The following is a 19286-nucleotide window of genomic DNA, read 5'->3' as shown; positions in this document are numbered from 1 at the left end:
TCATGCTCTACGCTCAAGACGTGAGTGCTGAGCCCTTGCCCTTGCAATGCTACCAAGAGACCCTCTTCTTGACGCCTCTCTTGCAGGTGCAGGCTCCCTTACAACAACGTCACACACTTTCTTGCAAGCTTCCATTGATATGAAGTTATTGGCATTGCCTTGGCAGCCTCCATACCAGAACTCCTTGCATTTTCCAGTGCTATTGTCATAGGTGAATCGAACCATCCAAGTATCACAAGGACCCTCATCACGGGGCAAGAAGCACACGTTTCGAGTGGGTGGATCAGTAGGGCCAGGATGCAGCTGTTCAAAAAAAAAAAAAAAAGGATGAAGGTTGGGGTTAGATTTAAGATGCAGGAAGTGACGTGGAAAAGGGCAGATTTTGATGAAACAATGGGCCTCATGCAACAATATTTTCTTGTTCTTGTTGGTTCCTACGAGTGTGCCATATCAGATTCAACAAATCAAAATGTCTTAACTTTAGGCAACTGCATAAATAATCTAAACCTGATGCTTTCCACGTTTACGTAAGGGAGCATCAGAATTTCAAATCTGCATGATTCCATATAAGGCTACATTTGTCAGATGGTGTTCATTCACAAAAATTGCATTGATCGAGGTTTTGCCGAGCAGCAGAATGAAAGGAAAGCAAAGCATCGGGGAATAGATGACAATATGTAAATTCTTTGATTGCACTGTTACAGAAGTAAAATAAAAAAAATGATCGATACAAAAATGGTTTTAAAATTTTCTATTTTTAGCAAGAGCAAGACAGTCGATAAAAACTACTGGCGGAGATGAGGTGAAACATATGATGTAAAGGCTAAATATGAGTTCACTATCAACCAACACCACACAGCATTCTGTAAAATCTGCTTTAATACACATGCACAGGATGTACTATACATTTCCACACCACACCTGTCAGTTCTTCATCATGCTCTCCCTCTCTCTCATACAACACGTTAACATAAAAAGGTAACTGAAACTCTAATTTCACGAATTCAGACAGACCCACGTCCAAACATTCCATATTCTATGTAATAATAAATCCAAGGCACCGATTCATGAAGTGAACTGAATGCACGTCTTACCATTAGTAGGGTTTCAAGCATCAACCTGTTGCTTGATTTCACATAGAGGTCACTTATTGCAATTTCTTTAACAAAATTAAAAAAAATTAAATAAACATTCGAATTACAATAGGCCTTCGCAACGTCTCGCTGCTCGGCTTTACAAATGTCCTCTGGATACGGACATGCCAGCTGCATGTGTAGAGACCAATAGTTGTCATCAGAGAAAAAAAATGTAATTTATAATTTCAGAGCTGCATCATGCATAATGATGTTGCCTAATTCATACTGGATTTTGAAATGGACATTTGGATCTAAGTCCCCAAAAAAAATTTTTTTTTTTTTTAAACTAGGTTTGGATAACAGCTGACCGATTGTACAAGACTCCTACTTCAAGTCTGGAGCACTTACAAACATTGTTCATGCCTGAGAGATAAATATAGATTGTAAAAAAAAAAGGTGAACGCAACATTTTCTCCTAAATCACTTCTATGAATCATTTAAGAAGAAATGTATCCATTGGAACACTTCTTGCAAAAGGCCCAATCCCTCTTTTAGGTTCTAGGATATGCAAATCAATATCTTTACTCTTCATCTTCCATAGTTGCCAAGAATGGTCACCAGCAGACATACTTGCAAATGTACTACTAACCAGCTGCTATCAACATATGAGCTCATGACATACACACACACACACACACCACACACTCACACACACACACACATACACACACATATATATATATATATATATATGTATATATATATATATATATATATATATATATATATATATACATATATATATATATATATATATATATATATATATATATATATATATATATATATATATATATATATATATATATATATATATATATATATATATATATATATATATATATATATATATATATATCTACAAGGTAAACCCCTTATTAGACCAGCTCTTGCATTTTAGAGCTACATATTCTCATTATCAGTGCGTATGAAATTGTACGAAAAGTTATGCATTAGAGCAATCTTCACAAATAAATGACAAGAGAAAGAGCTGAGTAAATGTAGGAAATAGGCGGGTTTATGTGATTTCCCCCAGCTTTACTGTAAGAAATCACTTTGCTTCCTACCTCAATTGTCTGAATGTCAGGACATCCAGCCCTTCCAACACCCTGAGCTGGAGTCACTCCATCCAAACAGCAGCCATACCTATGGGAAGTTTCTCTGTTAGAAATGTCATTTGAATTCATCGTCTGGTTTCAAATATCCGATGAAGACAGGAGTTTACCTGCTCTGATTACAGTCATTTTGTTGGCAGCCCTGATACCTGGGTCCAGTCGCAGAGGTATGGCCATCAGGACAGCAGCCATAAAAAGATTGTGCACAATGAGGTCCATACACAGGAGGGTAAGGAGGCAGCTCTCTGTGTGTCTCTGGCCTCAAAACTAAAGCAAGAAAATAGGTGATTAAACAAAGCATTATAGTTGTAAACACTCTAAAATGCCATAGACTCTTTTTTTTTAATCTTTCGTTGATGATCATTGACTTTAGAAAGAAGTTTATGACCCAACCTTTCCCACCAGCCCCTGTGACCCTCCAGTCACCACCCTGGACTCCTGCTTCCTGTATGAGCTGAACATCACCTCCCTTCCCAAAAAGGAACAGCAAAGGATATACTTCCTGCAGCAGCTGAAGAATTTCAGCCTGCTAAAGACCATGATGATGTGCTTCTATCATTTGGTCTATCCTCTTATCCTCATCATCATCTCTAACCCTGCTCCCACCACAAATGGCAGCCAGCAGCATATTATTCGCTCTGCAGTGAGTGTGATTGGGTGAAATCTTATTTTTGTTCTGGAAATGTAAAATTCCCGAAACTTTTCATGTCCTACCAGAACATGAAGTGTTTAAAGTTCTCCTCTTTGGCAGAAGACATCTAGTAATCAGGACCTGAATATCCTGCCAATAAAACTGCTTCTTCCCATCTGCTACTAGCCTTACAAACATCGTTCTGCACTGACACCTTTCCCTTTGGTGTACAAAACAAATAAATCAAAATAAAAAACAACAAAAGAACATGTCAGCAAATGTGTAAATCTACAATATTTAATTTAATTTTAAGCTCCTGTTGTTGTTTAATATCTTGCCATGCTTCTCTTCATAAACAATTTGCATTTGTTTATGCCAAATTGTATATTTAAGTATATTTACTTATCTGTGTGTAACAACTCATCACCATAGCAAATTATTGATATGTGTAAAACAATACATGGCAATAAAGCAATGTAAGATTCTGATTTTCTTAATGATTTTATGTATATATTGTCAAATATCTGAATACCTCACAACAAAACAGGCCAGGGATGATATGGCCTCTGTGTTTTGTTAGAAGTGTAGAACATCATAGAATACAAAAACAGTGTACACATCTGCTCAAGTTTTCATGGAAATCTTATACTTTTACGTGGGAATAACCTTTTCATGCGACACACTACATACCCAAAGGATCTGGAACATGTGGCACAAATCTTCTTGGGCTTCCTCCAGCCCCTGGATTTTGAACACTTGGAACCACTTTAGAAATATATAAAAACACAAGTGAAATAAATCAATTCTTAACAGAAGACGTCAAAATAAATGTTCCTTACTTTGCACTCCTGGACAGGGTTGCACGTTGCATGACTCCACAGAAAGAGGTCTACCAACTGCTTCGCATTGGTCCTCTGGGTAGGGGTTGAGATCTGTATCAAAGCAACCCACCTTCCTCTCTCTCACGCCACCTCCACAACTTCTTGTGCACTACAGGAACAAGAGACAGATAATGACTTAAAGATAACAGAATTCAAACAAAGTGTCAATGACATCTTTTATTTTACTTACAAGCCCAAACTCGGTGACATGCCAGGAAATATGCCTATAACAGGCAGGTCGGCGGCAGGTCTGAACTGAAGCGGGTCGAGCCAGTCCTCTGCATGCATGGTCAGGGAGGTGTTCACCTCTCGGTCCAACGCAGACCACCTCCCTTGTCTGCAGGCCTTCTCCACAGGTCACTGAGCACTGACAATCAAAGCATGAAGCAAATCCTAATGAGACATTACCTTGTCTCCTTTTGCCAAGCTATTTCAGGGTAATGGTACTCAAATCAGTATGATATTGTAATTAAACCCTCATTGTGTTAGATACAGACCACACTGAAGCTGGATACACTGTACTCTGCAGCAGCACAAGGATGCATGTTGCAAGGCTGCTGACTCTCGGGCCTCTGGAGATGCAGGGAAATGCAGTTAGACTCGTCCACCAATCTTGGATTGGATGCGTCCTGAACCATACAATCTACACTGCGGTATTGCACACCCCCATTGCAGGTGGCAGAGCACTCCCCGTAGGCTCCGGCGATGTAGACATACGTCAGGGTTTCTCTTGGCCGTGGAACGCCAGCAATGGGAGAAGAGGAATGAACGGAGTTGCTCTCATAAACCTGTCAACAAATCAAATGAATACAGGTGATTTGTTCATAAAAGTTGAATAATTTGCATTAAGTTTAAGAATTTCCAACTGAATATAAGAAACAAATGTCACCACCAGAGTTTTAAATGTTAACAACATCAGTGATATTAGTAACATTTTTGATTCTGTGAATACTGTGCAGTATTACCAATCCCTATTAAAAACTGCTGAGACAAATTGATAAATTTTCTGATATTTAGTTAAATAAATGATTAGCTTTGTTTTTGACTCCTTGGCTCCTTCTTTCTACATGCTCCTGTCAGTTTAATTCCTCAATAAGTGTTTCCTTTACTGCTCAGATTCACCCAATTTCACCTGTATTTAACTCAATTTATTAAAGGTCACATAATATTCTACATTTGAAAATCAAAACTATTAACAATGAGGCCTCCAGAGCATGCTTTTGCCATTTGTGTAGGAAAATTCTTCTTAGATCAGGCTGATAGCTTAAACAAAAAGCCTCCATATTCAGCCCTTTTTTAGTCAAGCCGTTTTGGCTTTGCAGGTTCCCCAAAACCCACAACCATGACAACCAGTAAGAGTTTGTAAAGATGACCTAGGAGCACTGAATAATATATAACATGAAGGTCAAGCTCGACCAATAGGGGGCTACAGCTTGCTCTGGATAGCTTATTTCTCCTCATGACATCACAAAGGTCAAGATTTTAAAAGGCGGAGAATCGAGTGAGAAAGGGGAGAGGGTTTTTTCATTTGTGAATCTCATATTCAGGTTTCATACGACTGTTACAAAATGTTTATAATGTGAAATTTGAATAATATGGGACTAAAAAATAAACAAATGTCTATAATACAGCAAACAGAAGTTCAAGTTATATACAAATAAGTAAATCAGTTAGACAAATGATGAAAAGAGAAATAATGCTCCCATGTTTTTAGTACCCATATACCTTCTATTTTTCTTTTTCTCTGTTGGATGTAAAATCTTCTGCCACACCAGCATCCTTATCTTACTCAGCAACCTGAGCTGTGGCTTCACTTAGTCTAGCATATTCCACTCCTGACTTTTCCATATGTGCTGTCTCTATATTTGCCTGTGCTGCCACCCAGCTTTACAAAATAAAACAATATCAGATGTAACTTACAAAATAATCTTAGAAAATCCTTGCTTTGTTTAAAAAATTGAGTTTCACTATGCAAGCAAAAAAGGTTTTTTGTTGTTGTTGTTGTTACTTTTTAAAATGTTCGAACAGTCACTTAGAATACAGCCAACAATGCACGATGTCTCAGTTTTTCTTGAACGTTTATACACAGTGTGTGAAAATATAAATTTCATTTTAGAACTCTACACACAATATGACAAAAGTCACAAACAATATACACACCCCTCAAATCTTGTGTAATTTCAAACTTTACCTGAAAAAATAATATGTATTCCTATCAAATGTTTACACACACTCACAGAATATCAAATAAATAAAGATTTGTAAGAATCATTTGAACACCGATGATCTCAGTTTAAATCACTAACAATAACCTTGACTTAGATATTTTCTCTTTAGTTTTTCATTTTTCAGACAGTACATAAGTGTGATGCAGAGTCAGTACATACTAAAGCAATACATCTTATAAACTATTTATTACATTAAATAAAAAAATAATAATAAAAATTTACACGTGAAAAAGTGCAAAGTTGCAAGTTGTACAGTGCTACACTGGGTGGCACTGTTTAGCATGACACACTGAAGTGATGTGACTAAGAAGAAAGTAAAACTTCATCACTCTCACAGCAATGCAGGAAAGTTTTTTAAGGTCTTAGCCAGGGGTCTGCAACCTTTCATCTGCAAAGAGCCATTTTCCCCCATGTATGGCTAAGTAAAAGTAATTTAGAGCGACAAAATATAACATGACTTTTTAATATAAAACAACCTATTATTTTGGTTTAATATTTGCCATTGGAAATTTGTTTCCACTTTAAAAAACAAACATTTGATTCGCTTTTTTAGCTTAAGACAATAAAAAAGTAAGCAATTCATAAGGATAAAGGACAGATTTTCTTCTACATGGTATGATAATAATAAAACACCTAATCACGAAGCTAATTAAAAGAAGAATAGCTAGAAAAAACATATTTCTGATGCTTTTACTGTCATTCTGTTGTGAACATTTAATTTAAATATTCTTTATAAGAACCAATAAAATTTCTAAGACTGGTAATTAGTATTATAGTATATTATTTAGTTCTTTATATATATTTTTTGGCCACTATTAAGAGTTATTTTACAGGGTCTAAAGAGTCACATGTGGCTCTGGAGCCACAGGTTGTAGACCCCTGCACATTCACCAGTTTTGAGTCCTACCCCAGGAGTTTGGTATTCAGGACACCCAGCCATTCCGAATCCTCGAGCTGGTGTCACTCCATCTAAGCAACAGCCAAATCTGTGAGTGAAAAATATTTAATTGGTACAAAGCAATTTAATTCAGGTCCGATGCTGCTTTAAAATATAACTAAGAGGCACGTTGCCTGCTATTAACACAGTCGTCCAGTATGCAGACATGGTTCCTGGGTCCAGTCGCTGGTGTATGTCCGTCAGGACAGCATCCATATGATGACTGCATACAAGGAGGACCTAACACAGGAGGGTAGGATGCAAATGTCATTGAGTGTTTCTGTTGTTAGAGCCAAATAAAGTAATGAAATGTATACTTTTAAGAATTTAAGAATTCTATATTTACCGGAAGCTATTGTAAAAGTTGATTGTAACTGATTTGATTGGCACACAGAGCTTGTCCAGGATATAAGCAAACAAAACCGCTGCTTATAGTTACAGCACTTGTTTACCTCATACAGATTAAAAATATTAATGAATTCAAATTGATTTTGATTTAATAAATCATTTCAAATTTACTATATATAAAAAATATATCAAAAAAGATTTTCTTAGTTGAGATTTAAGAGAACCAACCAAACTAAGCAATGTTTTCATCAAAAGAAAAAAAGTCTTGATAGTTATTCTAAAATATTGTTGCTAGTTCAAGATTTCCAAATGAATTCTACTAAAATTGTCTTTAACTCTAGATGTAGCATTAAAAAAAAAAAAATATATATATATATATATATATATATATATATATATATATATATAAGCATGTTTCTATTAAGGAAATAAGAAATATGGAATTTCGATCTCCCCAAACATGTGATAGAAACAGCAGTCATAGACTGTTATTTTTTGCCTGTACATTTGGTTGATATGCAGATAATTAAGACTGCAAGTATGCAGATAGGAAGAGGAAATATAAGGAAAAACAATTTGACAAACCTGACTGTTCCCCTGGAACATGGGGAACAAACCTGATGGTGCTTCTACCTTCTGATGAGTTCTGAATGCTTGGAACCACTACAAAGAAAGAAGGCTAGAATGGTAAAACAGCTCAAATATCCTAACCAAAAAACATCCAGAGTTAATATTTGACTTACATTGTGCTCTATCACAGGGCTGTGAATTGCATGTTTCGACAGAAATGGGTTTTCTACCCAATCCACATTGATCCTCAGGGAAGACATTCAGATCCGTATCAAAACAACCAATCTTCCTCTCTCTAACACCACCACCACAGCTTCTAGAACACTGCAGATTAAAGAGCACTTATTGATATAAAAAATACTTAAACTGATGAAAAGTTTTTTGGTTTTTTTATGCATGCACAGAGACCTTTTTTTCAAACTTACAAGTCCAAACTCAGTCACATGCCAGGAAATGTGCCTGTGACAGGCAGGACGACGGCAGGTCTGAACAGAAGCGGGGCGGACCAGTCCTCTGCAAGCGTTGTCAGGGAGGTGTTCCCCTCTGGATCCAACACAGACCACCTCCCTCGTCTGCTGCCCCTCCCCACAGGTCACCGAACACTAAAGAAATTCGAAGATTAAAATTGCCAAGGCATATAATCATATGAAAACAAAACCTTTTACTATCTTATTAGTTGTCAGTTACAGTGCCTTGCAAAAGTATGAGGATTCTATTATTTTTTTTTTCAATATTTTACATCTTAAGATCACAAACACATATTTATTCTATTGATATTTTTTGCTGGAGTACAGAATACACAGAGTAGTATGCATCTGTAAAGCAATGGTACATCGTAAAATGTTTTCATATTTTTTACAAATCAAATAATAGTCTTTTCAGGCTCTTTCACTGCGGCCAAAAAATTGAAAGTTATTAAAGCAGTTTATAGCTCACTGGTCAATGATTTAATATTAGTATGACTACAGATGCCCTTCAAAAGCCTTAGAGGTTTTATATGGTTGCCCCAGGCTCAGGTGAATACGCCCCTGGCTATTATGGAACGATGGCGAGAACGTTTATATCATTGAAAGAAGAAAACAATATATCCTTTGCAGTTTGTCTCAACTGATGAAAGGGACATAAAAAAGTATTGGGAAAAAAGAAGCTCTGGTTCAATGTGACAAAAAACATACCAATGTGGTGTGAATAAAAAGTAGTATAAGGGATTGTAGAACTCTATGCAATAGCCATGGTAACATAGTGATGGAAGTATCATGATGTGGAAATGGGGTTATTTTTCAGCAGAGAGAGGAAGATGGTCTGAGCAAACAAATTCTGGAAAAACTGTCACCTTCCAATGAGAAAAAAACAAGAACATTCTGCCAGTGTTAGAAAAAAACACTCTAAGTGAAAAAGTTTATAGAGAAATACCCCAGAAGACTTGCAGCTGCACGTGCTGCTATAGTTGGCTCTCAATACACAGAATCCATCCATGAGACTTGAACACAATTATTTGCATTTATTTAACTAGTATAAACACATTTCCAATGCACTGTATATTAAACAAGTCAAATACTGACAACTTTAACTAAAATAAATATGGCAATTGTTTTAACTCGAATGATAGTCAGAGGCCCAGGTTATAACTAAGATACGAACCACACTAAAGCTGGAGACGCTGTATTCTGCTGCAGCACAAGGATGCATGTTGCAAGCCTGCTGACTCTGAGGCCTCTGAAGGCGTTGAGCAATGCAGTAAGACTCATCCACCACACGGGGGTTCGATGGATCCTGAACCAAACACTCCACAGAGCGGTACTGCATGCCTCTATCACAGGAGGCAGAGCACTCTCCGTAAACACCGGCCCTGTACATGTACATGTGTGTTTCTCTTGGATGGGGGGAAACAGCAACAGGAGCAGATGATTCAACTATAACTGTGTCGTTATCCAAACCCATGAACTCTCCATGGACCAATAACTGGAAAAGGACAACATGATAGAAGAATATCAGCAAATAATTTAGTTATAAACTCTGCAAGATGGAAATAATAAGGTTTTAGTTTTAGGCATTTTGTTCAGTTTTACAAATTTATAATTTTCAGCACAAAATGTAATCACATAAGATCCAAAATTGGATTATGAATGCCTCTCTTTGTGGAGAGAACCAAAAGAGGTTTCTATTAAAAATTTATGGTATGCTCTATAAATACAGTCAATTATAGTTTTAAGTCTTACTCGACAGACTCCATCCACACAGATGTCAGTGCGCCCCACATAGCAGGGAGTCCCGTCTACCACTTTGGGCCGGTGGCGGTAGAAGAAGTTCTGTCCCACTGGCACACAATTTAGTTCACATAGGTTGGAAGCTAGAATTTTAAAGGAATAAACAACAACACTAGAGTCAGATGTTTTCTGCACTTTATTGTTGGAATGCTGCATAACTTTATAAATCTAAAACAGAGAATTATGTAACACATTTGGAGTTTAAAAGAAATATTAATCCATCCTGTATGCAGAAGGCATATTTTGCGGGATATGTACAGCTTTTCTTTCTTATTGGTCTTGGTAATATGTTTATAGAGCATGTAACAGAAACTATACCTCCATAATAAGGCACCCATGAGTGACGTTTTCCTTGAAAGTCCATCCTGTCAAATTCAGAACACTGCTCCTCCCGGAAATCTCTTGATCCAACAGGGCAAGCCTTTCATACAAAAAAAGAAGCCACGTCATCTCTAGATTTTTAAGTATTTTTCTGTCTGCACATGTTCATATTTTCTGAAAGGAGTTAAGGAGTTTACTTGTGTATTGCAGGTGAGGAACGATTTGGAGGATCCCATACAGTTGTGACCTCCATCTGTCCTGCAGGACACAGGACAGATATATATATATATATATATATTATATTATACAGGACAGATATATTCTATTCCATTCTATTCTATTCTATTATATTATATTCTATTATATTATATTATATTATATTATATTATATTATATTATATTATATTATATTATATTATATTATATTATATTATATTATATTATATTATATTATATTATATTATATTATATTATATTATATTATATTATTATCACTGAAATGCTTTACATGTCCTACCTTGAAGTAATACATCTCCTGATTCTCATTGCCACTCCGGTGCCGCAGGTACGGCTGCAGGGGCCATATGCCCCAAATTCTCCCCAGTAGTCATTTACTGGCTGTGTCAGCTTTCAAAAAAAGCACAGAAATTAAAATGGAGTTAGATAAAAAAAAAAAAAAAAAAAAAAAAAAAAACTTTTTTTTTTTGTTGCCTCTGGAACACATGCTGCTTCCCCTGCACCAAATCCTATCCGCTGCAAACCATCAATCTTCAGTGTGGGGTCACAATAGGACTAAAATAGTCACACGAACTTGAGACACAACTCAACCCCTGAATGAAGCATAATAAACATATATTCTCACAACTCTGATAACAGTAAAGGTGTATTTTTTATTTTAAAATTTACTTTAAAAGGTCTTTATACAATTTAGATATATTCTGTAAGATAAAACTTTGTTGTATTATTTGTACAAGAGGCCTTTTTCATGGCTACAATCATTTGAGGACAATAAATGTTTTAAGAAATTATGATTGTTTTATTATTTACTGCAACTGTGAACAGGTCAGGATGAAAGGAAATGTAAGACAAGATTGGCAAAATAGACCAACTGATTGACTAAAATGTCCTTATCTTTAACAGTTGAATAAAAGGCTATAACATGACATATATATATATATATATATATATATATATATATATATATATATATATATATATATATATATATATATATATATATATATATATATATATATATATATATATATATATATATATATATATATATATATATATGTCAGCATAGTTTTTCTCTACAGGTGCGTGTTAATACAAAATTTAACAATTTACGAAACAGTTCTGTTTTGTGAATCTATGTAGAATATGAAAGTGGCTGACACATATACCGTACATGAAGCAACTACACATACTACTGTGTTTGAAATATACATATAAGTTTTATTTTATTATTTTACCATAAACTATGTAAGGAGCATATAATGGAATCAAAAATACTAGCTACCACTTACTGTAAGAGCAGAAGCAAGCAGCTGCAGGAGACCAAGGATTTGCAGGATTTTCATGTCAACAGACACCTTACCTAATCTACTAATAAAAGTAGCTAATAAAGAAAATATTACAGCAAAATTATTTACATCTCAAGCATAAACAATATTTTGTTACTGTATATTTACTTCATCTTAGTTTTAATAAAGCCCCAGAAGGGATTTCTTTGGTGATGCTAGATAACAAACATTTTTGCAAGAGATCATAAAAAAAATGGAGTTAATGTTAAAGCTGTCGTACCTTTTTTAAGGGGCTCTCCGGCTGGTAGATCAGTTCTGCAGGAGAACGTGGATCTACAAGATGAAAAAATGGACAGATGCACTGATTTCTATCTTCTCATCCGATCTGCTTGCCAAAACCACAGCCCCAGAATGTGTCAGGTTTCAACCATGCAAGCAGCAAGAACCTTTTTTTTTCTTTTCTTTTTTTAGCCTAGCTTTTAAACAATTTCTATGCTGTAAAAAAAAAATGTCCATCCTACTATAAGCCTGCATACACCTTTAAACCAAAATAATTATTTTTATTTGTAAAATCAAGGATAGTCAAAGTGAAAATTAAATCTAAAACAATTGAATTTGTTGATTGAAACAGAAATTAATCAATCTGAGACAGACTTATAAATAAGTTAAAATGCTCTGCTAATTTAACAGGATCCAAACCTGGTCTCACATTTCCATCATGCCAACATTAGACAAAAACTAATACAGCCCTTTAGAAAAATAATTTCTTCTGAAGACTGGGATAATCTCTGTTATTTAATGCAGCCGTTGATTCTGCTCTCAACCCAACAACCTTGAAGGCGAATGTTAGATCAAGACTTAATCAAGCAAACCTGGGTGACACAGAAGATGATAAAATGAAGCCCACCTATAACAACATATTTGGCAACTTCTTAAACAGGCTCTTCATGGTAGTCCTCCTATCTGGCTGCTTAAAAACAATGCAGCAAAAAAGACTTTACCAAAATTAGTTGACAGTCATCTGAAATATGTTTTTCGGTTTAAGGGGCATACATATATGTTATTCTAAGTAGTTTTTTTTTTTTTTTTTTTTTTTTTTTTTTCAAATTAAACTTTAAAATTTTCATCAGTAACTCTGAAATCTGTAAAGGGAAAATAATTTCCACAATGTTAGATAAGGATATTTAAAAACATTACAATTGTATCTCTATATTATTTATTTTTTTTAATCTTTTTTTTATATTTTGCAAAAATGTAGACATTAAATGTAATAATATTCTACACACTGAATCAGACAGTTTTGGAAGAGCCCAATAACCTTATTACACTAAACATTTAACGTGTATTTGTTGCAGTTTTATTAGCAATTAATAGACTATTCCATAAAAAATATTCCAAAATATATAAAGTTAAATATAGCCTAAAATTTTCCATTGCTTCCCACTGATGTATTCCTTAACTTTCTTTTTTTTTCAAAGCAGGTTCTTTTGGCCACTGATTGTCCCTTTTTCACATCTCATAACCACTAAACACAGTCCATTAAATCACAGCATGGGAGCTGGTGGGAGGAAAACACTGTTTTGATGTTCAGTTGGTTTATTTTAGTAAAAAAAACCACAGGCATGCAGTCTGAAGCATATATCAAGAGAGAAGGCAGTATTTTTATCTTTCTGGCTAAAAAACATAAAACTCTAATCTCATATCTCTAAAACCTAAAATGTTATTCCTAAAGTGAAGTATATTTATGCAAAAGATACATGACTAAAGTTTTGTCTAGCATGCAATAAACATCTTGCCACAAGATAAAGTTTATTCACATAGATTTAAATAAGTCACATATGAATTTCCACATGTCATTGTCAGATATAGTCTAAAAAGAGAAAAACAATCTTCACATCAAATAAGCCTTACTTCATACATCAAAGACAACAAAAAAAAGCATCCCACACAGTCAAAGTCCAAATCACCACCCCAAACAATGCATTCAGCACACAATTAAAAACAAAGTCTATCCCTTCCGCAATCTCAAAACTGCCGGTTCAGTTTCTGCAATTCCTTCTCCTTGGCTTCAAAGGCACTCTTGGTGCTGAACAGTTCTTCCACTGAGTTCACTATGTCCTGCATTTCCTGAGCCATTTCTGCATAGCTCTCCTTCAGGTCCTCCTGCTGCTGCTTCAGCTCCGCCGCAGCTTGCATCAGCTCTGAGGCCTGATAGCTGCACTGGCTCCTGAGGTCTTCCACGTCTGTCAGTAGGGTCTCCATGCCCTTCAGCACCTGCTCCAGACGATCTGCGGCCTCATCAAACTCTGACGTGTCCTTGAACAGACTGTCGAAGTCGGAACTTTCAAGTGACAACAACTTGATTTTTGGCTCTGAATCCTTATCCTCTTTCTGGGTCCCTGCCTCCTTATTCTGATCTTCCTCTCCTTTCTCCATGGTTCTGAGGCAGAAAGTCTCAGTCAACCAATATCACAGATACTAGTGCAGATCTCACTGAAACAGATATCTGAAAAAAACAAAAATAATTTAGCTTCAGGGAAGAGCAGTAAAAAAGTGGAATTACTCACACACTTAGAAAGAAATTTGCAGCACATGTTCTACTTCCTTAGAATCCCTTGGATAGTGATGAGTTTTATCCCCTTACAGAGTGGGGGAAAGCAGCCGTTCTGTGTAATCTCATTTCCCCATGCACTTGCGTCTTCAGAGTATTTGCGGACAGGTGTCAGTGTATTTCTGTCTAAGTCCCCTTTCTCTAACATCCAAGACCCATAATCCAGTTTCAGGCATAGGGCCCAAGCAATTCCCCTACTGGCACGGATCATTGCAGGCTCAGGTGAGCAGCATGCAGTCTGAATGTAAGATCACATAGTACCTCCCCCCTGACTGATTGCTTTTGAGGAGAAAGATTAACTGCGTCCTCGTAAAGTTACCTGCTGATCTACTATTAGGATAATTCCTGTGAAAAGTAGAGGAATTACTGTGAAACCAGTTACTTTTAGGGTGAGTTTCAGGTGTATTAAATGCACAAAGGATTACTCCTAGACTTTGTTCAACGGTTCAAAAACCTGAATTAAGCTTCTAAGTAATGAATGCCAACCGTGTGCTATGATGTGTTCTTACTCTAGTTTCATCAGATTTCTGACTGACCACAAGGATTTTTAAGAGAATATTAGTGAGTATATTGATTATGGACTTGTTTATTAAGATACTTTCCAAGCTTTGACCATTTTACAAAGCTTTGTTTAATAATTATCCAAAAATGAAAAGAACAGAAATGCAAAGCTGCTAACTCTTTGTAGACCTTGAGAAGTTACCAGCTAGGCAAGGGGTGCTTTATTCAATAATGGGTTGATGTTAACCCCACAGGAGCAGCAGAGGTTGATTCCTCCGATGGGAAAACATTTTGACTGAACGACTGTTACAAATGTAAGCAACAAAGTTGGCATTGAAGAAGTAATCCGAAATCCTCTATGCAGTTTGCGAAAACTGCAATTAAGGATGACAATAAAAAAGTAGGCAAAGGAGTCTGGTGAAATGAGAACCAAAGGTGTTTAGCCGAAATCCATAAAACTGTGTTTAAACATTACGTTGGGTTTGATTTAGAGTTATAATGTGGAAATTATTATTTTTTCTACAGGCATGTGGAAAGTAGTCAACGGTAGTGGAAAGGTTGATGGATTTGAATGCAGGCACAACTAAAGTAAAACCTTTTTGAAGATGCAAAAGATTTGCGATTGAGCTGAAGGTTCATCTTTAAGCAGCAAAACATAGTGATAAAAAATACTGATGTCTTTTTAAAACACACAGTCAAATAGGAGACATAAATCAATCTGTAAATCTTGAACAACTGTTAAAATTGACGTTTACAGATGTTTTCAATTCAGTCTGTTTACTTAGGGGGCGCTGGAACTGCCAAACCTTTGTTATTTCTATTTTAAATGGTTAAAAAAAAGGAAAAAAGCCCATTCTTTTCCTACAAATATTTTAAAACAATATTTGCAGTTTGTATTTTTTATGGGATAAAATTGAAATTGAAGATATCCCTCTTAATCAAATACACACCTTTTATGAACTCTCTTAAGGCACTTAGCTCCTGAGTCTAAAATATTTTCCATGTCCAAAGCATGACAGTCTTACTGGAAAAAACAAAAACAAACTAACCATGCAGAAGCAATTAAAATCCACGTGTCCTGAAGTGTGTTAAAGAGCCAAGAGAAGAAACTACCCTTTAAATGGCTGTAAAGATAAGGTGCCAACATGATAATTGCAACTCCCCCAAACCTCTTATCAGAACCAGACAACTTGCTTCGAGGAGGCCAATGTCAGGGGAAACTCTTAATCTCTGAGTGCTTCAAAATACAGACATTTAAACTTCAGCTACACTGAAGGAATAATAAATTTGTCACAAATGTTCAGCTCCGAACCTTATATGACTCGCTGAAAAAGAAGAAAACGTTTGCATTCAAATAGAAATGTATTCAATTCTATAAAGTCTTGGGGAAAATGTTATAGACCATCCTAATATTATATTCCTCAATTATTTGTACTAAAGTCATATTACCTGAAGAACAGGACAAAAATCAAGGGTCCAGCATTTTTTTATGACTGCATTTTAAAGTCATATGATATAAACAAAAAGGTATTTTATTATAGATTTATATAGCTTGTATCTTTTTTTTTATGAAAAAAGATTTAGTACATAGCAACATAGCATTCTAACTTTAAAAAAAAGCATTTGATGTTTTACAAAAAACAAGTTAACCTTCTTTTCAATAAAGCATCTTGAATTTGTCTTGCTAAAATTAAATAGCAATAAAATGTTCTAATTGCAAATTTACAAAATAAACTTTTAAACATTTTCCATTTAATATTACCATATAAAATATATATATTTTAAAAAAAGTAATTGTAAATAATAGTTAATTGGTTCCTACTTGTTCTGCTGTTGTTAAAGAAGGGAAACCCAGGTGTGTCAACCCAAGGAATGGAAGAGGTCTTAAAGGGGGTGAGTCATAGGTCTCTCTCTCTCTCTCTCTCTCTCTCTCTCTCTCTCTCTCTCTCTCTCTCTCTCTCTCTCTCTCTCTCTCTCTCTCTCTCTCTCTCTCAGAAGCTTCTGTCCTATAATGAACCCCAAATCCTTCTAATTACTGAAATGGCTTTTCTGCATTACAGCCAAGAACCTTTTAGTCTCATGGGCTACACAGAGAGCTGTATACCATCAGCATACAACTGAAAAAAACAGACATTTTCATAAAATAAACCACTGTAATATTTTAAAACACCAATACTTGATACTACCTACCACTGATCAACCGATAATTAAAATAATACTGCATCCTTTAGAGTGATGAGGCTGTAAGCAAAATTGTACAGATTTATTTAGGAGGCCATACTTATAGGACACTGTGAGAAAATGCCATAAAAAAGCTTAATGACCTGTAATTACAATGCAGATAGGCACCTCCAGATTCAGATTAGGGAAAACTCTGCCTTGTTTTCTTACTGCTAATCAATGAGTTTATAAGAGGAATCAGTGTTATTACGGAAAATGCATTACTTTCTCAAAAATAAGTGTCTTTTCTTTATAGTTTGTATCAAGGCTTTTCTTCTTATGCTTGTCTTGAATAAAAGCCTTTGTGATCTACAAACGTCTTTTTTGTCTACTTCTTTCATTTTCTCTTCACTTTTCCAGGATAATGATTTGTTTTAAAATCTGACAGATGCTGCTCATCTGCTGTTTTTTTTAGGCCTGACACCTCTTGTTGTCTACTAACAGTTAAATAGCAGACTGGTCATTAAATGGAATTATAGATCTGATTTACAAGAGACAGGTTTCATTTTATCCTTACCAAGGGATAAATACTAAATATTATCATATTATTCTTCAAGACAGGAAAAATTGATAATGTGACATACTTTACTTATTTTGTGTGAGCTAAGCATTTTAGCATTTGCACTGTCTTACCACATGAGGGCCCCCTTATAGCTCATAACCTACAATGCGTCTCTCCAAACTCAGAGAGAGGATTTTTGCATGCATTTCACCTTATAATAAAAAACACACATCCCTTGTCGATTTTTTTGCTTATGTTTGATTTGTTTACTTATCTGTATGAGTGTAATAGTTGGTATGAGCTAAAAACCCTCCAAGAGTCTGTGCCCATGTCTCATGAGCCTCAACATGTGTAACTATTTAAGTGTCAACATGTGGATTCATGTGTGCTTCAGTGTATTGAGAATACTGCGTGGGGGTTCAGGGGTATGTATTATTTCTCTTGGAGTCTCATTCAGAGCGTCCAATCAAGCGTGAGGCAGAGTAGAGAATGGGGGCATTGTTTTGGTCTCAGAAAATAGATTCAATAAAAGGCTCTCAACAGAAACACACTTGGAACAACTGCCTGACCCTTTCAACTCCAACTTTTTGCTTTATAACACTGAATAAAGGAATAAGTTCTGTTGCTATTAACATTTGTATGTAGTATGCACAGGTTAGGTTAGTTATTATTACGATATATTATGATGATATCTAATTTTCAGACAATATCATTTGGTTTCTTTTTATAGCTCCAGCTGCTTTTGCTTTTAGCTGCAAGCCATTAAAACAATCATCCTCAGCCTCATTGAAAAAGGTAGACCTAGATGTTCACAGTCCGTCCTCTCAAATCATAGGGAATGAGGCAGTTACTGCACTGCCTTTACCCCTCATGACTATTTCTAGACATCTCTGGGTATACATGAGCCTATGATTTATGTGTATCCATTTGCTGTTCTTGGGGGTTTGTGGTTGATACTTGAGACATGAAGTTATTGATGGTGGCTTCAAAGGAATGATCATGGGTGAAATAGCAAAGGCTGTAGGGTGACAGATGTCACATTATAGACAGATAGATAGATAGATAGATAGATAGATAGATAGATAGATAGATAGATAGATAGATAGATAGATAGATAGATAGATAGATAGATAGATAGATAGATAGATAGATAGATAGATAGATAGATAGATAGATAGATAGATAGATAGATAGATAGATAGATAGATAGATGATAGATAGATAGATAGATAGATAGATAGATAGATAGATAGATAGATAGATAGATAGATAGATAGATAGATAGATAGATAGATAGATAGATAGATAGATAGATAGATAGATAGATAGATAGATAGATAGATAGATAGATACATTTTACAGAGATTTGATATATTTATAGGATTTAGTTACTTTATTTCTATGTTTTTAGCAGCTACACTTTTGAGAGTTACAATACATTTACGTCAATAACCACAGTAACGTGTTAGCTAGTGACATCAGACACATTACA

General features: G+C 35.4%; 1 protein-coding gene across 1 annotated transcript; it reads right to left on the bottom strand.

Moving 5' to 3' along the window:
* On the bottom strand, window positions 1-12970 carry paplnb (papilin b, proteoglycan-like sulfated glycoprotein). The gene is made up of 19 exons (XM_038278730.1): window positions 12241-12970; window positions 11964-12055; window positions 10952-11061; window positions 10632-10692; window positions 10432-10534; window positions 10066-10196; window positions 9488-9808; window positions 8272-8448; window positions 8020-8170; window positions 7862-7939; window positions 7058-7168; window positions 6899-6960; window positions 4261-4551; window positions 3954-4130; window positions 3722-3872; window positions 3573-3647; window positions 2362-2518; window positions 2117-2282; window positions 1-303 (listed from the first exon to the last, which is right to left on the bottom strand). The coding sequence occupies exons 2-19, from the start codon at window positions 12015-12017 to the stop codon at window positions 1-3; spliced, it is 2679 nt and encodes an 892-aa protein (XP_038134658.1). The 5' UTR covers window positions 12018-12055; window positions 12241-12970.
* Between the last annotated feature and the right edge of the window lie 6316 nt (window positions 12971-19286).

This window comes from Cyprinodon tularosa, unplaced genomic scaffold, assembly GCF_016077235.1.
Source record: "Cyprinodon tularosa strain WSP-4 unplaced genomic scaffold, ASM1607723v1 ctg143, whole genome shotgun sequence".
NCBI classification, from domain to species: Eukaryota; Metazoa; Chordata; class Actinopteri; order Cyprinodontiformes; family Cyprinodontidae; genus Cyprinodon; species Cyprinodon tularosa.
Note: the sequence above shows the minus strand (reverse complement) of the source record. Positions and strands in the feature narration are given on the sequence as shown.